Source organism: Phyllobates terribilis, unplaced genomic scaffold (assembly GCF_046119375.1).
Source record: "Phyllobates terribilis strain yellow unplaced genomic scaffold, ASM4611937v1 Scaffold_2__4_contigs__length_985480577, whole genome shotgun sequence".
In the NCBI taxonomy this organism is placed as follows: Eukaryota; Metazoa; Chordata; class Amphibia; order Anura; family Dendrobatidae; genus Phyllobates; species Phyllobates terribilis.
Genome location: NW_027362762.1, coordinates 84,664,127 through 84,687,627, shown reverse-complemented (window position 1 = coordinate 84,687,627; position 23,501 = coordinate 84,664,127). Strand labels below are relative to the sequence as shown.

Below are 23,501 nucleotides of genomic sequence, written 5' to 3'. Positions count from 1 at the left end.
AGGGCCTCCTCAAAACAATGTTCCCATAATTAGGAAGTGGGTCTCCCATAGTGCTGGCCTATGCAGTAAATGCAAGGGTTGCCAAAAATTTGGAGGCACTCCAATGCTCCTTGGAAAAGACGTAGAGGGCCTCCTCAAAACAATGTTCCCATTATTAGGGAGTGGGTCTCCCATAGTGTTGACCTATGCAGTGAATGCAAGGGTTGCCAAAAATTTGGAGGCACTTCAATGCCCCTTGGAAGAGACATGGAGGTCAGAGGGCCTCCTCAAAACAATGTTCCTATTATTAGGAAGTGGGTCTCCCATAGTGCTGGCCTATGCAGTGAATGCAAGGGTTGCCAAAAATTTGGAGGCACTCTAATGCCCCTTGGAAGAGATGTGGAGGTCAGAGGGCCTCCTCAAAACAATGTTCCCATTATTAGGAAGTGGGTCTCCCATTGTGTTTGCCTATTCAGTGAATGCAAGGGATGCCAAAAATTGGGAGGCACTCCAATGCCCCTCGGAAGAGACTTAGAGGGCCTCATAAAAAAATGTTCCCATTGGAAAGGAGCGGGCCTCCTATACTTTAATGGCCATGCACTAAGTGTATGGGCTGACAAACATCTGCCCCTGGGGGGTATACATGAACATACTGTATACATTTTTTTTTACGGGCATCATAAACACCCTTTAAAACAATTATGTGGGTGTTGCATCACGGACAACGGTCACCCTGGTGATATGGTGGTGGAGGATGAGGAGAAGGAGGAGGACAAGAGCAAATATCCAAAATCAGGAAGAGAATAACCATGTCTGGGCATGAAAAGGTGCATGGGAATACACCTCCCAAGAAAAGACACTGGATTTGAGTTTATGTTACGCTGCTATCATTCGGTGGTATTGAGAAGTCTGGCCCAATCCAGCCCTTGTTCATTTTTATAAGAGTCAGCCTGTCAGCATTTTCAGTTGACAGGCGGATGCACTTATCAGTTATAATTCCACCAGCGGCACTAAAAACCCGCTCTGATAAAACGCTGGCCGCAGTGCAGCCCAGGACCTCCAAGGCATAGAGAGCCAGTTCATTCCACGTATCAAGCTTGGATACCCAATAATTATAAGGCACAGAGGAATCAAGGAGGACATTGGTATGGTCGGCAAGGTACTCCCTCAGCATCTTCCCAAACTTTGCACTCCTTGCGAGAGTACCCCGCGCCTCAGGGCCTGTGCGATGGGAGGGTCTGAGAAAACTGTCCCAGAACTTTGACAGTGTTCCCCTGCCTCTGCTGGATTGAAGTTGTGTCTCTCTCACCTGTACTCGTTGGTTGTCCAACGAAGTGTGCCCTCTGCCGCCAGAGTTTTCAGATAGGAATTTTTTTAATAGTTCCGCAACAAGGACCTTCTGGTGCAGCCCCATTTTTGTAGACCTGTCCGCCTCAGGAATAAGAGATATAAAGTTCTCCTTGTAGCGTGGGTCTAGAAGTGTCATCAACCAGTAATGACTGTCACCCAAAATTTTGAGAACGCGAGGGTCATGGGAAAGGCAGCGTAACATAAACTCAGCCGTGCGTGCCAGACTACTAACAGGCAAGACTTCCGTGTCCTCACCAAGAGGATGACTGACCATGCTCTCCTCCTCCTCTCTGTCCTCTGGCCATCCATGCTGAACACACGGCATGACAGCTGTGCAGGTAGTACCGTCTATAGCGCATGAAATTAGCTCCTGTTCTTCCTCCTCTTCCTCATTGTCACCCAATCCTCGTTGGGATGAGATGAGGCTGGGCTGTTTGTAATCACCCTGTATGGTTCCTTGCTCCATCTCATCGTGCTCCGCCTGCAATGCATCCTCTTTGATTGTGAGCAGAGAACGTTTCAGAAGACAGAGAAGCGGGATGGTGACGCTAATTATGACGTCATCGCCGCACACCTGTCACACTGTCTCTGTATACTGGAGGTAGGGGGCCTAAGCTGACCCTAAGCTGGGGCCCTGACTAATCCCTCAACCTGGAGGTACTGTTAAAGGTACAGAGGTCCAGGCCGCCAGCGTAACCCCTACCTCCTGAGGATCCCTGCACCTAAGTAATCTAGTCCTGAGAAGGACCCCGATCACAACAAAAGAGGACAAGTAATAATATGCCCACACACAGTACTTAGACGAACGAGACAGTACAAGGGAAAAACCAAAACCACCTTGCATACAAAGACTACACAACTACAACAGAGGGAACACAAACGGGAAAGGAGATAAATGATAAAGCGAGGAAGGGAAAATACACTCCAAATACACTTATCTCAGAAACTCCAAATACCACGATCCGCTCTGTAAGTCTGTATGAAATGCTTTCACCGACACTTCCCAAACAGACCAGCAGGCATTTGAAGGAGACTCACTACAGCAGCATTGATTGCAGCTGGGCGAGACTGGACCTCGTCTAGCACAGAGAGAAAGAGAATTAACTCCCTCACTGCCGAAAACACAAAGCACCAAAAAGTCAGCTGCGAGAAGTCAGGCTGTGTAATCGTGACGATCTTCGTGGCGACACACCCGTGACAGTACCCCCCCTTCTACGAGGGGCCTCTGGACCCTCAGGGCCAGGTTTATCCGGGTGAGTCGTGTGGAAGGCCCGAACTAATCGGTCTGCGTTAATATCCGACGCAGGAACCCACATCCTCTCCTCAGGACCATACCCTTTCCAATGAACCAGGTACTGAAGGGACCGACGATTAAAACGTGAATCGATGACCCTTGATACCTGGAACTCCAAGTTACCATTGACCACCACTGGAGGGGGAGGCAAAGGTGACGGTACCACCGGCGCCACATACCTCTTAAGCAACGATCTGTGGAACACGTTGTGAATTTTAAACGTAGGGGGCAGGTCAAGACGGAATGCCACCGGATTAATAATAGAACTGATTCTGTACGGCCCGATGAACCTGGGACCCAGTTTCCAGGAGGGAACCTTAAGTTTAATATTCCTGGTAGACAACCATACCCGATCGTTCACACTTAGGTCCGGACCAGACACTCTCCTCCTATCAGCCATACGTTTGTATCGGTTCCCCATAGTATTCAGATTCTTCAGCACCCCTCTCCATACTGAAGCGAGTGATGAGGAAAATCGTTCCTCCTCAGGAACCCCCGAAGAGCCCCCCCTACTGAAAGTACAAAACTGGGGGTGAAAACCATATGCCCCAAAAAACGGGGACTTACCAGTGGACTCGCTCCGCCTATTATTGAGAGCAAACTCTGCCAGAGGTAAGAAAGAAGCCCAGTCCTCCTGGTTCTCTGACACAAAACACCGGAGATATGTCTCCAAGCTCTGGTTCATACGTTCCGTCTGACCGTTGGTCTCAGGGTGAAAAGCCGATGAGAATGACAAATGCATCCCCCGCCGTGCACAAAACGCCTTCCAGAACTTGGACACAAACTGAGACCCCCGATCAGACACCACATCGGAGGGTACCCCGTGAAGCCTCACAATCTCCCCAATGAACACCTGCGCAAGAGTTTTAGCATTAGGGAGAGCCGGAAGAGTGATAAAATGTGCCATCTTGCTGAACCTGTCCACTACAACGAGTATGACCGTTTTACCCGAAGACGGAGGGAGGTCCGTAATAAAGTCCATAGACAGATGAGTCCAAGGACGCTCCGGGATCTTCAAAGGTAAGAGGGCCCCAGACGGACGGGTATGTGAGGTCTTAGAGCGCGCACAAACCCCACAGGACGCGACAAAAGTTACCACCTCCTTATGTAAGTTAGGCCACCAAAACCGACGCGAGAGAAGATCCACAGTTGCTTTACTCCCCGGGTGTCCTGCCAAAACTGAGTTATGGTGTGCCTCGATCACCTTTTGTCGCAACTGATCTGGAACAAACAGTCTCCCCGGAGGTCCAACAGGGGCGTCCCCCTGAGCCTCCAATACCTCCTCCTCCAGCTCAGAGCATACTGCCGAAACCACCACCCCCTCCTGAAGGATAGGAATCGGGTCGTCCGTATTCCCGGCCCCAGGGAAACTACGAGATAAGGCATCCGCCTTTACATTTTTTGACCCAGGACGATATGTAACGACAAAATTAAACCTGGTAAAAAACAATGACCACCTAGCTTGTCTGGGATTCAGACGTTTCGCGGACTCCAGATATAGCAGGTTCTTGTGATCGGTGATGACGGTGACCGGATGGACTGCCCCCTCCAAAAAATGGCGCCACTCCTCAAAAGCTAACTTAATGGCTAAGAGTTCCCTATTGCCGACATCGTAATTCCTCTCAGCGGACGACAATTTTTTAGAGAAAAAGGCGCACGGATGCCACTTACCAGGGGACGAACCTTGTGACAATACTGCTCCCACCCCTACCTCGGAAGCGTCTACCTCTACAATGAATGGCTGTGACGCATCAGGTTGAATGAGTATGGGTGCCGAGGCAAAACATTTTTTCAAGCAGGAGAATGCTTGACAAGCCTTGTCAGACCACCTAGAAAAATCCGTCCCCTTTTTAGTCATGTCTGTGAGAGGCTTAACCATGGACGAGAAATTACGAATGAACTTCCGGTAATAATTAGCAAACCCCAGGAAACGTTGTAGTGCCTTAAGATTCTCTGGCCGATCCCACTCAAGAACTGCCCGCACTTTCCCAGGGTCCATACGAAAACCGGACGCTGAAACCAGGAAGCCTAAAAACTGGAGTTCCTGTACGGCGAACACACACTTTTCCCATTTGGCATACAGTTTATTATCCCGCAAGATCTGTAACACCTGCCTAACGTGCTCCTGATGAGACACCAGATCCGGCGAGTAAATTAAGATATCATCCAGATATATGACAACAAACTGTCCCACCAGGCGGCGAAAAATGTCATTAACAAAGTGTTGGAACACCGCCGGGGCATTAGTCAGACCGAATGGCATGACAAGGTTCTCATAATGCCCCTCCGGAGTGTTAAACGCCGTCTTCCACTCATCCCCCTCCTTCATCCTAATCAGATTGTACGCCCCCCTGAGATCCAACTTAGAGAACCATTTGGCGCCCACGATCTGATTAAAGAGATCGGGAATAAGTGGGAGCGGATACGGATCTCGGACCGTAATCCGATTAAGTTCACGGAAATCCAGGCAAGGGCGTAGGCCTCCATCTTTCTTCTTAACAAAGAAGAACCCCGCAGCCACCGGTGAAGATGAAGGTCTAATATGCCCCTGAGCCAGACTCTCTGAAATATAATCCTTCATGGCCTGCCTCTCAGGACCAGAAAGGTTATACAACCTAGCTTTAGGTAACTTGGCCTCAGGGAGCAGTTTTACAGAACAGTCATACTCGCGATGAGGAGGTAGTTCCTGACACCCTTTCTCCGAGAATACATCCTCAAAGTCCGCCAGAAATGGAGGTAAGACCCAAGGAGTAACCGCACCGATGACCGTGTTCATGCAGTTTTTATTACAGAATTTACTCCATTGGCTTATCTCTCTGGTTTGCCAATTAATAACCGGGTTATGCTTAGTTAACCAAGGAAGGCCCAACACTATAGGAGTGGGAAGACCCTCCAACACGTAGCAAGACAACAGTTCTTTATGTAACGCCCCCACTTGAAGTTTTACGTCATGCACAGCTTGCAAAAAACTTCCCTGACCGAGAGGCCTGGCATCGATCGAGAATATGGGGATGGGTTTAGCCAACTCACTCAATCGCATACCTTGAACCCGGGCAAACCGAGCATCAACCAGATTAGCCCCGGCCCCACTATCCAGAAGAACAGATATCCTCTCAGTTCTCGTACCCACCACCACCTCCGCCGGTACGAGAAACTGAGACGAACCTAGGGACGAAATACCTACTCCCAGATTGCCGTCCACCACACAACCTGGGATCAACAGTTTTCCGACGACTCTTCACTCTGCAAGGGACGGGATGGACACCCCCCAATAAAATGTCCCTTTCTCCCGCAGAAGAAACACCTTCCTGTCTTATGGCGCACCACCGGTCCCCTCCCCCGAAATTATGTCCCTCCTAATTGCATAGGCTCCTCTGGACTGACCAGGGGAACCACCATATGAGGGGACCTTGTAGGAGGTGGAGTCATCACAGGGGGTCGAGTTATCCCGCACCTCTCCCGAAGCCGTCTGTCAACGCGAATAGCCAGGGCCATAGCGGCTTCCAGTGACGCGGGAGAGTCATACTGTGCCAACACATCCTGTAATTTGTCGGATAAACCTTGACAAAACTGGCTCCTAAGAGCCGGGTCATTCCACTGGGTGTCCGTGGCCCACCTACGGAACTCCGAACAGAATTCCTCCGCCGGACGATCTCCCTGCTGGATCCTACGTAACTTAGACTCAGCAAGGGAGATCCGATCTGGGTCATCATATACGAGTCCCAGAGCAGCGAAAAACCTATCCACTGACTGGAGAGCCGGGGAGCCCGGGGGAAGAGAGAACGCCCAAGATTGTGGGTCCCCTTGTAGGAGCGAGATGACAATTCCCACCCTTTGTTCTTCACTCCCCGATGACCGAGGCCGCAGCCGAAAGTACAATTTGCATGCCTCCCGGAAAACAAAAAACTTGTCCCGCCCCCCAGTGAACCTGTCAGGGAGAGCTACTTTAGCTTCTGGTCTGGCTTGCTCCAGAGGATGCAAAACCTTGGACCTAACGTCCGCCAGCTCCATGGACAAACTCTGCAACTGCCGAGCTAGACCGGCTACTGGATCCATGGTAGCTGGAGAAAAACTAAGTGGGTCGGTGAAAATGTCACACTGTCTCTGTATACTGGAGGTAGGGGGCCTAAGCTGACCCTAAGCTGGGGCCCTGACTAATCCCTCAACCTGGAGGTACTGTTAAAGGTACAGAGGTCCAGGCCGCCAGCGTAACCCCTACCTCCTGAGGATCCCTGCACCTAAGTAATCTAGTCCTGAGAAGGACCCCGATCACAACAAAAGAGGACAAGTAATAATATGCCCACACACAGTACTTAGACGAACGAGACAGTACAAGGGAAAAACCAAAACCACCTTGCATACAAAGACTACACAACTACAACAGAGGGAACACAAACGGGAAAGGAGATAAATGATAAAGCGAGGAAGGGAAAATACACTCCAAATACACTTATCTCAGAAACTCCAAATACCACGATCCGCTCTGTAAGTCTGTATGAAATGCTTTCACCGACACTTCCCAAACAGACCAGCAGGCATTTGAAGGAGACTCACTACAGCAGCATTGATTGCAGCTGGGCGAGACTGGACCTCGTCTAGCACAGAGAGAAAGAGAATTAACTCCCTCACTGCCGAAAACACAAAGCACCAAAAAGTCAGCTGCGAGAAGTCAGGCTGTGTAATCGTGACGATCTTCGTGGCGACACACCCGTGACAACACCATCTTGGTGGAGTCCTCAAAATTTTGGAGGATGGTACATATGTCTGACATCCATGTCCACTCCTTCCCAACATCTGCAGTGTAGAGTTCCAACGCGTGGGGACATCACACACCAGTCTGTGAGCCGGAAACTGCAAACGCTGCTGAAACACGGCAAGGGTGGCGGAAGCTGTGGGTGACTTTCTAAAATGGGCACACAGGTGGTGTACTTTAACAAGCAGATCCGGCAGCTCCGGGTAGGATTTGAGAAACTGCTGAACCACGAAGTTAAGCACATGGGCCAGGCATGGAACGTGTGTGAGCTCGCCTCGCCTCAGAGCCGCCACCAGGTTCCGGCCATTGTCACATACGACCATGCCTGGCTGTAGGTTCAGCGATGTGAGCCACAGATCTTCCTGCTCTTTCAGAGCTGTCCACAACTCTTCAGCATTGTGCGGTTTGTCACCTAAGCATATTAGCTTCAGCACAGCCTGTTGCCGCTTGACCGAGGCAGTGCTGCAGTGCTTCCAGCTTGTGACTGATGTGGTCATTTCGGAGATGGAGGCTGAAGAGGAGGAGGGGGCTGAGGAGGATGAGGTGCAGGAGCTGTAGACCGTGGGGGAAACCCTGATTGACCTAGGGCCCGCAATCCTTGGCGTCGGGAGGACGTGTTCCGTCCCAAGGTCCACTGCGTCCCGGCTTCCACTATGTTAACCCAGTGTTCAGTCAGCGAGATGTACCATCCTTGCCCACAAACACTTGTCCTCTTGTCCGTGGTTAGGTGGACTTTCCCGGTAACTGCGTTGTTGAGGGCACGGCTAATGTTTTGGGACACGTGCTTGTGTAATGCGGGGACAGCACACTGGGAGAAATAGTGGCGGCTGGGGACCGAGTACGAAGGGACGGCCGCCGCCATCAGGTTGCGGAATGCTTCCGTCTCCACGAGCCTAAAAGGCAACATTTCGAACCCAAGCAGTCGGGAAATGTGAGAATTTAGTAGTGTGGCCTGTGGGGCGTTGGCTGCATATTTGCACTTGCGTTCCAAGGACTGGGGTATGGACAACTGAACGCTGCGCTGGGACAAGGACGTGGACGTGCTTCCTGATGCTGCTACTTGAGAGTGTGCAACGGCAGGTGCAGGGCAGGAGGCATCTTCGCATGCACCATGGAGAGTGGATTGGCTTGCATGCACAACAGCAGAAGAAGCAGTGGTGCCACCCACAGACACTGTTCCTGGACCCTGGTGTTCGGCCCACAAAGTCGGGTGCTTTGCTGCCATGTGCCTCATCATGCTGGTGGTGGTCAGGCTGGTCGTTTTGCCACCCCTGCTGATGCTGGCCTGGCAGGTGGTGCAAATGGCCTATTTGGGGTTATCGGCAGAGTCTTTAAAAAACAACCAGACTCGGGAAGACCTAACAGTTGTACTGGCAAGTTCCTTCGTGTTGTTGTTATGGGGAACGGTTGCCTGCCTTCTGTCTGTGGCCACCACACTGCTTCTTCCTGTCTGTTGGGGTGCTCTGCCTCCCTCCCCCTGTGTGCTGCTGTCCTCGCTTTGCATGTCCTCCTGCCAGGTTGGGTCAGTTACTACATCATCCACCACCTCATCTTCCACTTCCGCGCCCTGGTCCTCCTCCTGACTTTCTGGCAATTGTGTCTCATCATCGTCCACCTCTTGTGACACTTTCCCACCGTGGCTGCTCAAATATTTGGGCATCGCTACATGCGATCTCCTCTTGCCCCGCTTCAAGTGGACCGGGCGAGAGGCCCGAATCTATAAATGGAAAAGTGAACAGCTCTTCAAAGTGTCCAAGTGTGGGATCATTTTCTCCAGGCACTCGGCATGGTGGGAGGAAGGAGGATCAGGGTGAGGAATATGCGGTCCAGACTCACGGCTACTGAGACTTGACCGTGTGGAAGACAAAGTGGTGGTGGTGGCTAAGTGACTGGAAGCATTATCGGCTATCCAACCAACAACCTTTTGACACTGCTCTAGGTTCAATAGTGGTGTGCTGCGGTCCCCTAGGAATTGGGACTGGATGGTCGGGTGAGAAGATGTGGGTGTTTGTTGTGGCACAATTTCAGCTTGCCCACGGCCTTGTCCTCGGCCTCTGCATGCACCATCACCATCACGTCCAGTTCCCCATCCCTTGCCACGTGCCTTGCCCATTTTAAATGGAGGACAATATCTTCCACGCTCACTACAAATGACTGAATTTGGAGCGAACTTATATGTGATCCGTTTGACAGAGAAACCACAGTTTTAAATACCTGGCCTGTAGGTAACTACAGTTAGGTCCATATATATTTGGACAGAGACTACATTTTTCTAATTTTGGTTCTAGACATTACCACAATGAATTTTAACCAAAACAATTCAGATGCAGTTGAAGTTCAGACTTTCAGCTTTCATTTGAGGGTATCCACATTAAAATTGGATGAAGGGTATAGGAGTTTCAGCTCCTTAACATGTGCCACCCTGTTTTTAAAGGGACCAAAAGTAATTGGACAATTGACTCCAAGGCTATTTCATGGACAGGTGTGGGCAATCCGTTCGTTATGTCATTCTCAATTAAGCAGATAAAAGGCCTGGAGTTGATTTGAGGTGCGGTGCATGCATTTGGAAGGTTTTGCTGTGAAGTAAACATGCGGTCAAAGGAGCTCTCCATGCAGGTGAAACAAGCCATCCTTAAGCTGCAAAAACAGAAAAAACCCATCCGAGAAATTGCTACAATATTAAGAGTGGCAAAATCTACTGTTTGGTACATCCTGAGAAAGAAAGAAAGCACTGGTGAACTCATCAATGCAAAAAGACCTGGGCGCCCACGGAAGACAACAGTGGTGGATGTTCGCAGAATAATCTCCATGGTGAAGAGAAACCCCTTCACAACAGCCAACCAAGTGAACAACACTCTCCAGGAGGTAGGCGTATCAATATCCAAATCTACCATAAAGAGAAGACTACATGAAAGTAACTACAGAGGGTTCACTGCACTGTGCAAGCCACTCATAAGCATCAAGAATAAAAAAGCTAGATTGGACTTTGCTAAAAAACATCTAAAAAAGCCAGCACAGTTCTGGAAGAACATTTTTTGGACAGATGAAACAACGATCAACCTCTACCAGAATGATGGAAAGAGAAAAGTATGGCGAAGGCGTGGTACAGCTCATGATCCAAAGCATACCACATCATCTGTAAAACACGGCGGAGGCAGTGTGATGGCTTGGGCATGCATGGCTGCCAGTGGCACTGGGTCACTAGTGTTTATTGATGATGTGACACAGGACAGAAGCAGCCGAATGAATTGTGATGTATTCAGAGCCATATTGTGTGCTCACATCCAGCCAAATGCAGCCAAACTGATTGGTCGTTGTTTCATACTACAGATGGACAATGACCCAAAACATAAAGCCAAAGCAAACCAGAAGTTTATTAAAGCAAAGAAGTGGAATATTCTTGAATGGCCAAGTCAGACACCTGATCTCAACCCAATTGAGCATGCATTTCACTTGTTAAAGACTAAACTTCAGACAGAAAGGCCCACAAACAAACAGCAACTGAAAACCACCGCAGTGAAGGCCTGGCAGAGCATCAAAAAGGAGGAAACCCAGCGTCTGGTGATGTCCATGAGTTCAAGACTTCAGGCAGTCATTGCCAACAAAGGGTTTTCAACCAAGTACTAGAAATGAACATTTTATTTACAATTATTTAATCTGTCCAATTACTTTTGGTCCCTTTAAAAACAGGGTGGCACATGTTAAGGAGCTGAAACTCCTAAACCCTTCATCCAATTTTAATGTGGATACCCTCAAATGAAAGCTGAAAGTCTGAACTTCAACTGCATCTGAATTGTTTTGTTTAAAATTCATTGTGGTAATGTCTAGAACCAAAATTAGAAAAATGTTGTCTCTGTCCAAATATATATGGACCTAACTGTATTTTGAACAGCAAACCGGTGTCAAAAACTTCGCTGACACAGTGAAAAAAAATTTGAATGGAGGCCAAAAATGGCAGTATTTTCTGAAAACGTATATGTGATGCGTGTGACGGAAAAAACACAGTTTTAAATAGCTGGATTTTTAGCGCTGTAATATGGAAAGCACCTGGCTGTATTCTACAGTGCCAACAAGCAAATGGCGCAGAAAAACCATGTTCTCTGGATTGCTTTTTAAGCAAATAATGAGGATTAAGATCCAAAAAAAAGTATTCCTGACCCCTGAGACCTGGGCCTTTGTCTAGAAATATCTAACAGCAGCAGAAGGCAGAATTGGAATGGAGCCTCTTGTGCTATATGCACTGCAGTCTGCTATATACACTGCCTGCCTATACACCCTGCCTGCCTGATATCTCTGCAGATGGATTAGTCCTCAGAAGGACTGTTTGTTAAGATGGATATGTGTAATGTATGGTTTTTCTCCCTACACTACCTAATACACAAATATATCTCTCCAGACACAGCAGCAGCTCTCCCTACACTGTCTGATCCGGAGTGACTGTGACGAGCACAGCGGCGCCAGGTCTGATATAGACCTGATGGCGTTGTGCGGCCAGCCAATCACTGTAATGCCACAACCACCATGGTTGCGTCATTACAATGAATGGCAAGCAAACCCTGCATGTTGATTGGTGCTCTAAAGAGTGCCAAACATGCAGGGAGGGGACCCGAGCATCCGCCCGAGCATCTCGCAAGTACTCGGCGAGCTCCAAGCAACTCGAGTACTGAGATGCTCGGGCGAGTTACCGAGTATTTGCGAGTATGCTTGCTCATCACTAGTTCTCACCATGAGCTTTTGGTGAGTTTCTGTTGTAGCAGATTTTTGAAAAAGTACAACTAACCAATTTTACTTACGGTAATAGGTGTAAAAAATCTGCAACATCAAAAATTCACCAAAAGCTCATCGTGGAAACATGGCCTTAGAGTTTTGCATAATATAAAAATAAAGAGCATAGATTGTCCAAGAAAAAGGAGATGTGAGATGTTGCATAGTAATGTAATGCTGAGAATACAAGGTTACTAAGAAAACATATGAAAACTTGTCAAAGATTCATTGAGTCAAATGATCCTCTAGTGGGTTCTTCACGAGATGGGTTTTGGTATATTTTGAGTATTCCAGGATTGAGGATATCCTCTGGATGAAAAAAGACATCGCGTATGTCATAGTGTAACGAGATAGACAAGTGAGAAGACACACACAGTTAATAACTAACAGTGTGTCTGCAAGCAAACACTGACACCTGCTGGTCAAAGACGATAGAGGAATTGAAAGCTGAAAGAATTGCATTAGTAGGAACTCAAGAGTGAAGTGCATGTTCCCTCAGGGAAGAGATTGGAGGAGACACCAGGTCAGGTGATAGCTGTGGCGCAGTTAGTAATTATAAAAGGCCCAGGAGGGCAGTGAAGGGGAGGAGTTGGCGCCCAAACCTGTAGAAGGATAGAATTGCGGTACAGCGGGCTGGCTTATAGCTGCCATTACGAGAGGCCAGATCCGAGGAAAGGAGCCGAGGGAGGCCAGATCCGAGAGAGAGGCGACTAGGCCGCAGAATAGGGACGTTCGTCTGAGCCGTCGTTTCCAGTGTAGATGTACGGTACAAAGTGGGGACCGGGGCCGTGCTTCAGGGAACGAAGGCGGCCAGTGTGACAACTGTACATAATAACTCACCAATCTGTAGTACCGTCTACCCCCGTTAGGACCTGTGTGACTCTTTGTGTTGCCTAGCTGATTCCCTTTGAAAAGTAATATGAATATCTCACCACATGAACACAAGAACAATTTGCACAATTTTGACAAGACTGAGTTTCACTGAACATTTTTTTTATTCTGATTTTAAAACTGAAGATTTTGTAACGAAACTTATTATTAACTTTACTTTCGTTTTATGGGCTGAAAAATGTTTCCATGTCTGGTCAAAATTTTGGAAATGTTTCATGTGTTCAGTGAGATATTGATTAAAATCTTCATTTCAAAGGGGGTGTACTCAGTTATGCTAAGCACTGTGTGGAATATGCTTATTCCTATTAATGTCTACTGGACACAAGACTGCAGTCAGGAGTAGTTTACTGCGGTACTGCCAATATCCTAAGCCACGGACATTAAAGGTTGCCGAAAACAGCGCTGAGGTCAGACATCTTCTTCAGGCTTGGGACTTAGACTGGAATGGCAGAGCGCATGTGTGACCTTCCTCTCTTGTTTTTTGCAGACCAAGTTGTAATTTTAAATGACACCATTGATTTTACCATATAGTGTACTGGGAAAAGGGAAAAAAAATTGCAAGTGCGGATAAATTACAAAAAAAAAAAAATACAATTCCACAATTGTTTTTTTTTTTTTAATTTATTTACAATGTTCACTATATGGTAAAACTGACCTGGCAATATGATTCCCCAGGTCAGTAAAAGTACGCAGAATTATTTTTTATTTTAGTGATGAAAAATTTCGAAATTTGTTTGTCGCCATTTTCCGAGACCCGTAGCGTCTCCATTTTTCAGGATCTGGGGCCGGGTGAGGGCTTATTTTTTGCACCTTGAGCTGACGTTTTTATTGATACCATTTTGGGGTACATACAATGTTTTGATCTCCTTTTATTGCAATGTCACCGCGGCCCGAAAAAATGTAATTCTGACGTTATGATTTTTTTTCTTGTTACGCCATTTACTGATTGGATTAATTGTTTTTATATTTTGATAGATCGGGCGATTCTGGAAGCAGGGATACCACATATGTGGCGTTTTTTTGTTTTATTTTATTTTTTTTTATTTTCAATGGGATTAAAAGGGGGGTGATTTGTGTTTTGCTTTTGTTTTGTTGTTTTCTTCATATTTTTAAAAACTTTTTTTCCCACTTTTTACTGACTTCAGTAGTCTCCTTAGGAGACTTGAAGCTGTGATCATCCGATCAGCTGTGCTATACATAGCAGGGCTTCAGCCGTGCTATGTGTAGCAGAAATCATCATCTCCTATGAATGCCGGACACAAGCCAGCATTCACAGGAGATTCACAATAACAGGTATAGGGTCCTCTGCAGACCCCCGGCTGTCATGACAACCCATCGTCACCCCCGATCACGTGACAGGGGTGCCGATTAGTGACATACTTCCTGCTGGCGTGTTAAATCCCGCTGTCAGAGATTGACAGTGGGATTTAACTGGTTAACAGCCGCAGGTGGAGCTCCCTTCTGTCTAAATAGAATCTCATCAGTAGCAGGGGCCATCTCCTATCTCAGTAATAAAAAAGTCTTCACTGAATACAGATTTTACCCCAGAATTGAAAATTTTGATAATGACTGATCAATTCTGTAATAGAAAGAAGCAAATTTCTCTGATGAGATATATTACAAAGTTGCTTATTTTCATGTGTACTATTTTTTTATGAAATAAAAATTAAAATGACCTTGACTCTTTAAACAGTTTTTATAAGTTTTCATTTTCTTTTACATTTTTAAAGTTGTTTTTTTGGCTTATGCTACAGTTCTGTGGAAAAGTCTTACGCAGGTGTGGAAAAAATGCTACAGAGTAAGAATGTATTCATAAATAAAATTATTAATAGTATAGCTTTATTAATTAACAAAATGCAAAGTGAATGAACAAAAGAAAAATCAAGATCAAATCAATATTTGGTGTGACCGCTCTTTAACTTCACCACTTCTTCTAGGTATACTAGTACATGCGCACAGTTTTTGAAGTTAACTCAGCAGGGAGGTTGTTCCAAACATCTTGGAGAACCAACCACAAATCTTCTGTGGATGTCACTTGTGCAAATCCTTCTGTCTCTTCTTGTAATCCCAGACAGACTGGATGATGAGATCAGGGCTCTGTCGGGGCCGGCTCATCTCTACCAGGACTCTTTGTTCTTCTATGTTGAAGAATGGCTTATGTCTACATCATATATGGCCCCTATCAACTACCACAACACATGCAGATCTGGTTTTTAAAAATGTAAAAATGTAACGAAGAAACCATTCGTGCAGATTTGTGGACTGGTTGTGAATTTCATTGTAATGCATTGAGTAAAATCTGCATGAAAAATCTCCTAGTAACAGGTTTTGGCACAGATTTGTTGTTGATTTGCTGTAAAATAAAATGTAACAATAATTAAAAAATCATATAAAATACACAAACATATAAAGATAATGGTAGAAACCACTCACTGGTGATCTGAGCCCAGCAGACTTGTTTTGGATGTTTTTATTTGCTGTAGCAGGCAATGGGTTAATGCCATCTGACATTGATTGCACTGATGTTACTGCTAATGAGCAATTGTGAAAGTAGAGAAAGCAAACAACAACGTTTACCGCGAGGAGCATTGATGTGACGAGAGGGTGACCCCACCGCCCGTGTAATTATATCTGAGATAGAGTTGATTAATCACCGTCGCGAGTGATGAGACGGCAACTAAGAGAGCGCTGGGCAACTGTTCTGTATATATGTGAGAAGGACACCACCATGTTAATGCTGCTGCGGGGCTCAGCTCGGGGGGGGGGGGCAAAGCTCATATAAGTGGCCCCTAATCAGGTAAACCTGAAAACAACTACTGTGGTGCCCCCTAATCATGGGTAAAGGGGAACCTCAAGATGACCTGGCTGTTAATGAAAATAAATCTCTATAAAAAGACCAGCACTGATATTACTGCCATATGGTCACCACATAGTGGTAGATACCAGTCCTGCAGACCATACAAGTATATACAGTACAGTTATAAATGGTGACTTACAGCTGACGTTCTTTCTGATGGAGTCGTTTACTTTTCCCGTTTTTTATTTTCCATTTGACCCAGACCGTTATGACGACTTCTCCAGCCAAAACTCGTCTGCAGAGATTACCAAAAAGACATATCTGACTGCTCACATATCCAGCACCATCCCCATCTATTCCCAACCCGTACAAACTCCTCATCTTGCTGTCACCCCAATGCTGAGCCGCTGCTGCCGTATCTGGCCCTGTTACTGGACCTTCAGTGTGGCATAGTAAGGGTGCCTGTTTTTCCACCATTTTTTGCATGTAAAAAAAGAATGCTCAAAAAAGTCTCAAAACAATGAACATATTCATTTCTATGGAAAAACAACTCAGTGTGCATATGTTCTGGCTTTCAAAAGGCGCCAAGAGGTTAAAAGAAGTGATGGGACTATTCTTCTGCCAATTTCCCCTAGGAAGACGCTACATACTTACAGTGCAAGTCAATGGGAAGTCTAAAGAGATTCAAAGAACGCAAGTGTTTTCTTCATTGCTTAACCCCCTTCTTCGTAGCCGGTTTTCCTATTTGAGCTTGCATTTTTTCCTTCCCTTCTTCTAAGAGCAATAACTTTTCATTTTTCCATCAACATTGCCCGTACAAATGTTTGTTTTTTTGGCAGGACACTTCACAATTTTGAATGATGCCATTTGTTTTAAGATTCAAGGTGCTGGAAAACAGGGAAAAAAATCCAAGTTCTGTGAAATTGTTAAAAGAAATCCAGTTCGGCCATTGTACACCTTTAACACAAATTCCAAAAATCATTTTATGGAAAAAATGATTCTGAATCATGAGTCTCCCAACTCATTAGGATTAGGGCGATATCAAATTTGTGTAGATTTTTTTATCATTTAGGCCTCATTCCGATGTCCATTTTCCTTGTACGAGTGCGATCTGTGATTTTCATTGATGTCCCTTGTACCTGTGATATTTTATGGGGCCATTGACATGTCCGTGGTTTCCTGCAGACAGAACGGTCTGTGCTAAATCTCGGGGACATGTCCTATTTTGATTTGAGGGTGAGATCAGAATCGGCAATGCAAGTCTATAAGATCATGAAAAAATCGGACAGCACTCGGATGTCGGGGATAAAATATAGAGGAATACAATAAAAAAACTTGCGCTGGACCTAGGCCTAAAATGAATGAGCTGTTAGTAGAGATTTATTAAAAAAAAAAAAAAGGTTTATTTGATAAAAGATGCGTCTTTTTTTTAAAAAGCAAAATAGTCACTTTAGAAGCAAACAAGTATTTGTAGGTACTGGTAGAAGAGTAGGTGAGAGTGGGTGTCACCAATAAACGGATGGTCCTGGATAGTGGTTCTTCCCTAATTAGGAGGAAGAGAGGACAAAGTTAAATAGTTGGGGCAGTAGCCATAAACATAAGAGGAGATTGGTCTAAAGTTACCTGGTGGTCGAGGGTAGAAGGCGGAGGGTGGTCCGGCAGAGTAGTTGGTGAGTTCAGCTGATGATAACTTAGGGAGGGAATACAAAATGTGATTAGAAGAACACCATGTATGGTTATGTATATTAACTCGGAGGTATGTTGATGTACCTACTGTAGTTGTCACGGAATGGTGTATGTAGATCTCCTGGTCTTGATAGAGTGGAATCCAGATAGTCTTCCGTAAAGGATACACTGGGGTCAGTGTTGAATGAGTAAACTAAATGAATAGAGGACCAAACAGTAGGTGAAGCAGGTCCTCCTTTGGGGTAGAGTAGTGAGTTGTCTCAGTTTTTACCTGGTTTTGGTATCCCTGGTTTCGGATTTCGGTGTTACAGATAAGAGTAGACCTACCTGGTGTGTGTGGTAAGATATAGATGATGATATTACCTCCTAGTTAAGGTAGATCTCCTGCAGCTTTCATGTGTTGGAGCTAGATAGCGCGATCTGGTATCAAGCCCCTTTTTGGGGGTTGGATGCCTGGCGCACGGTTATAGGGAAAGTGGCTATGTAGTCCACTCATGGTTCCTGGGATAAATGGACCTGTTTTTGGATATCGCTTATAGCCCGGGTATGTTACCTGCAGGTTAGTGCTCAGAAGCGGAGTTCCCAGTTGCTGGTAGGCAGATTGGTGGTTCGGGCCCTGCGGTGACAGAGGTAAAGTGTAGACTCACTGTTCCGAAGCTCTGTCAGTGGTAGACCCGTGGAGAAGCACTGCCAGCATCTTGGTGATCCTTAGGCCACGGCCCCACTATCAGTAATCGGTCAGTATTTTTTCTCAGGAGTAGGAGCCAAAGCCAGGAGTGGGTGATAAATGCAGAATTGGTGACTTGTTTCTATTATGCCTTTTCTCTGATTGTTCCTCACCTGGATTTGGCTCCCACTCCTGAGAAAAAATACTGACGAATTACTGATAGTGGGGCTGCTCCTCCTCCAGCTTACTGGTCACCACTGCAGTGATTGATCTCACTGCAAGGAGCGCAGTGCTTACAAGTTCTTTCCTACAGAGTTTGTAAGTGCTGTTCTGAAGCTGGCGGGATCATTGGACCCTGTGCTCCTCCGATGCTGCAGAGACAAAGCTGCCTTATTTAACAGCATTTGAGAGAGTGCACAGTTCAGCCCAGGGGTGTAATGATGCCGATGGTCCGAACTGTCAATCTTCCAAAGCGCAACACCCCCTTTCTGTAACAAGCAGGAAAGTAGAAGATCAAACTCCCCTTTAATGGATCCTGTTGTCAGTGCCAGGTTACATTATCACCAGTGTAATGATTGGCTTAGTCGCGTTATTTTTCATCATATACAACTGTGAATGGTTCACCCAAGACCAGAGAATCCTCCATTGAGCCTCGGAATCTGTAGAATATCCGACCTTGGCTGCTTGTAAAATAAAGTGTTGTTTTCCTGGGACTTGACAAATCTTCTTACATTATTATAGCATATAGAGTATAGTATATAAACTACAGTTATAACATCGGTGCTTTATTTTCTCTTCTAGCAGTACAGATGGATAAGATTCTGAAGGTCGAGAAGAATGTCCAAATTTATGGATCTGTGGCTCCCTACAGGAACAGCTTCCTAACCCAACCAGGCCATTACTCCCGACACAAGGGTGAGATTTAACCCCATTCTACACAGCTTAATCCCAATCAATTAATCAGGAGGTATCAGAGGCAAAATCAGAGAGAAGGGAAAAATAGTCATCAAATCTTGGGCAAAATCAGGGGCACTGCTAGAAATTGAGAAGATCTGGGGTTGTCCCGTGAAGAAAACTTATTACATATCCAAACGATCAATGTTAGTTTGTAGATTGGTGGCGGTCAGTCCGTTGGAAACTTGCTGGACGAAGGATTTTTGTAGCATCAGCGTCTCTGCCTCCTGTCGGGCAGAGACGCCGTTCCCCTCACCGCCGGGGTCCAGGTCCGGTGTCTTCCTGCTCCCCTGCTGCTGTGGCGCGCACCGCGTGCAGCTTACCGGGCACTGTGCTTAGGGCGTGCGTGCTCCCTCCCTCTTAAAGGGGCCGCACGTGCCGTCCTATAGAGTCCCCGCCAATGGCCGGAGGACTTCCCCTATATAAGGCACCTCCTCCAAAATGGAGGTGCCTGTGCAAGGTTGTTGTTCTGTGTGCTAAACACTAGCTCCAGCCCTCAGGTCCCGCTGCCTGTCAGTCCTGCCTGCCAGTCTGTCTGTCAGTCCAGCCCACCAGCCTGTCTAATAGTTCTGCCCTCCAGTCTGTCCACAGTTGTGCCCACCAGCCTGCTTACCTGGAGCGCCTGCCTGTAACCTGCCATGCCCGCCAGTCTGCCTACCTGGAGCACCTGTCTGTTACCAGTCGTGCCCGCCAGCCAGCCTACCCGGAGCACCTGCCAGTCACCTGCCGTGCCCGCCTGCTTGCCTACCCGGCGCACCCGTCTGGCTATCTGCCGAACCAGCCTGCTTATCTACCCGGACCATCCGTCAGCCTTCCTGCCGTATTCATCCGCTGTACCGGTCAGTTCCTGCCATCTGACCCATGGGAGTCACCTGCTCTCACACAAGGTCGGTCCCAGAGTGGCACCTGGTCCACCTGCCCGGTCCCTCCCTGGTTCTCAGAGTCGACTAAGCCGCCGTGTGACCTTGGCCGGGCCGAGTAGGCACTTAGTCATGCCCCTCTGGTCCCTCCTTGCACCGAAGCACAGAGGTTCCACCACCCGGATCCGTAACAGTTTGCACAGGCCATGGAACCCGGTGGCCCCCAGGCTCCTTCGCTCTCTGACCTGTACCAGGAGGTCTCACGTCAGAGATCCCAACAGGAAACTATCCTGTCCTATCTGCAGACTGTCAACTCCCGCCTGGACACGCTGTCCACCCCGTCTGTGTCCGTCTCTAGCCAAGCGGCATCTGCTCCGGCGGCACCTCAACTCACTGGCGCCATGGCACCCGGCTCTGGACCCCGGCTCTCTGCGCTTCCACATTTTGGTGGTGACCCCGTCTTATGTCGGGGCTTTTTAAATCAGTGCACGCTGGACTTTGAACTCCTGGCACATCAGTTCCCCTCCAACCGGGCCAAGGTGGCGTTCATCATGTCTCACCTCACCGGGGAGGCATTGGCATGGCTAAACCCTCTGTGGGAAAGAGGGGATCCCCTGGTGTCCGATCTTCTGGCTTTCCTTGCTGCCTTCCGGAAGGTCTTCGATGAGCCCGGACAAAAATCTTCTACTGTCTCCTCACTTCTCCGTCTCCGCCAAGGGAGTCTCTCTGTGGGCCAGTATGCCATACGTTTCCAAACCCTCGCATCTGAGCTTGCCTGGAACAATGAGGCCCTGGTGTCTGCCTTTTGTGAGGGTCTTTCCGGACGGATCAAGGATGAGCTAGCCGGTCGTGACATCCCTTCCACCCTGGACGACCTGGTGTCATTAGCTAGCCAGATTGACGTCCGTTTTCTGGAACGTGCTAAGGAGACTACCCGGGAGAGAAGATTTCCGTGTCTCGCTCCTGTATTCCAAAAGCCAGCCTCACAACCAGCAATTCCCCGGGCATGTTCACCTGAGCCCATGCAAATTGACCAAATCAAAATGGTCAAGTCTCGCCAGGAGACGCGCCGAGCCGAAGGGAGTTCCTTCTACTGTGTCAGTAAAGAGCATCTGATCTGTTCCTGCCCGGTGAGGCCGGGAAACTCCAGTGTCTAGGACCACTCGGAGAGGTCATCCTAGGCAAGAGTAAATCCTCTCCGTCCTTAACTTTATCTATTTCTATTTCCAGTGGTGAGACCCGCTTCTTCGAGATTGCCCATCTGTATTCCGGAGCCACTGGGAATCTCATTCAACAGGCTGTTGTGGAGCGGTATCAGATTCCTACTGTACGTCTGGCTGAACCGTTGGCGGTTGACTCCGTGGATGGGAGGCTTCTTCCGGTGACCATCTTGCTCTTCACAGAGCCTGTAACCCTTCAGGTGGGAATGCTGCATTCGGAGAAGATCTCCTTTCATGTGCTGTCCAGTCTCTCTCACCCCCTCTTGCTTGGTCTACCCTGGTTACAAAGACATGAGCCCGTCCTGAATTGGAGATCTGGTGAAGTGCTCCGTTGGGGTCAGGAATGCCATAAGTCCTGTCTGGTTCTGGTTCGTCCAGTTTGACCCCCGTCTACTCCGGCTAATCTACCTGGTCTGCCGGCACCCTACTGGACCTATGCGGACGTCTTCGACAAAAAGGAAGCAGAGACACTACCACCTCATACGCCGTATGATTGCCCCATCGACCTGGTACCTGGTGCTTCTCCTCCCCACGGGCGTATCTACCCCTTGTCGCTGGCTGAGACCTGGGCCATGTCTGAGTACATAGAGGAGAATCTTGCTAGGGGATTTATCCAGAGACAACCAGCAGACACAAAGGCCCTCTAAAAAATACCTTTTAATAATTCACTCTAAAAAGGACTCAAAAATTCCATAGACAAACAACAATAATACTCCTAATGATAGGACATCAAGAATTAGGGACACCGACGTGGAGCGGGGGCGCCACGAAGTACAAATTAGAGTGCCAACCTCCGCTGTCAGGAAGGGAGAGGTTTTAGGGACAGGATTCATTTGTATTGCCTCCCGGTCGGTGTATTACCTAATTCTTCATGTCCTATCAAGTCCTACCATTCCTGGGCTATATTATCTCCGAGACTGGTCTGCGGATGGATCCCGAGAAGGTCTCTGCTGTCTTAAAGTGGCCCCGACCGGAGGGGTTGAAGACGATTCAGCAATTCCTGGGCTTCTGAAATTATTACCGCCTCTTGATTCCTCATTTCTCTTCCCGGACTGCTCCCATCTCCACGCTCGCCCGTTAAGGAGCAAATCCCAGGTAATGAACTTCCGAAGCGGAGGAGGCCTTCATCTCCCTAAAACAGGCCTTCTCCTCCACTCCTGTGCTACACCGTCCGGATTGCAACAAGCAGTTCTTCCTGGAGGTTGATGCATCCTCCGCCGGAGCAGTGCTCACCCAGAAATCCTCGTCCGGGAGAATGGTAACCTGCGGCTTCTCCTCCAAGCTCTTCTCCTCGTCCAAGCGCAACTACTCCATAGGAGATCGTGAGCTGCTAGCTATCAAATTAGCGCTGGAGGAGTGGCGCTACTTGCTGGAGGGGGCTCTGCACCCGGTGGTCATCTACACTGACCACAAAAACCTTGCTTATTTTCAGAACGCCCAAAGATTAAATCCGCATCAGGCCAGGTGGTCTCTATTCTTTGCCCGCTTCTGCTTCACTCTGCATTACCGCCCGGCGGACAAGATCATTAAAGCTGACGCTCTATCCCGCTCATTCCTGTCTTCCGACCAAGAGGAGGAAACTCTACATATCATTGACCCCACCAAAATGATAACTGTGGCTCCGTTTGACCTGTCTCATCTTCCACCCGGTAAGACCTTTGTAGCGGTTCCGGATCGGAAGAAGGTTCTACTCTGGGGCCATTCATCCAAACTAGCTGGTCATGCTGGCCAGAGGAAGACCTTTCTGCTCATCGCCCAACATTACTGGTGGCCTTCCTTGCGCAAGGATGTTGCAGACTTCGTTGCAGCTTGTCCCTCCTGTGCCCGTAACAAGGTTCCCAGGCACCTTCCATCCGGCCTTCTCCTTCCTCTCCCCGTGCCTTCCGCTCCGTGGCAACACATTGCAATGGACTTCATTACGGATCTCCCTGTTTCTGCCGGTTGCACTGTCATTTGGGTGGTCGCTGACCGCTTTTCTAAAATGGCCCACTTCATCCGTCTGCCTGGTCTTCCGTCTGCATCTGTGCTGGCTAAGGACTTCATCCATCACATCTTTCGTCTTCACGGCCTACCCCTTCACATTGTGTCTGATCGCGGGGCTCAGTTCACTTCGCACTTCTGGAGAGCTACGTGTAAGCTGCTGGATGTCACCTTGGATTTCTCCTCTGCTTATCAGCCTCAATCCAATGGTCAAGGGGAACGTATCAACCAGGTCCTTACCAGCTTTCTTCGGCACTTTGTCAACACTCACCATAACAATTGGGTTGAGCTCCTGCCCTGGGCCGA

The 23,501-nt window shown here is 47.8% G+C and overlaps 1 protein-coding gene across 4 annotated transcripts in view; it reads left to right on the top strand.

The window, feature by feature from the left end:
• CUNH11orf97 (chromosome unknown C11orf97 homolog) overlaps nucleotides 1–23,501 on the top strand; it is a 157,756-nt gene that overhangs the window by 54,336 nt on the left and 79,919 nt on the right. For 2 of the 4 annotated variants that reach the window (XM_073669744.1, XM_073669735.1), the window contains exon 4: nucleotides 18,983–19,096. The exons of 1 other annotated variant lie outside the window; for it this stretch is intronic. In XM_073669744.1, the coding sequence (XP_073525845.1) occupies nucleotides 18,983–19,096 (114 nt within the window). The remainder of the gene's footprint in view (nucleotides 1–18,982; nucleotides 19,097–23,501) is intronic. One more of the 4 variants, XM_073669740.1, reaches the window with a different exon arrangement.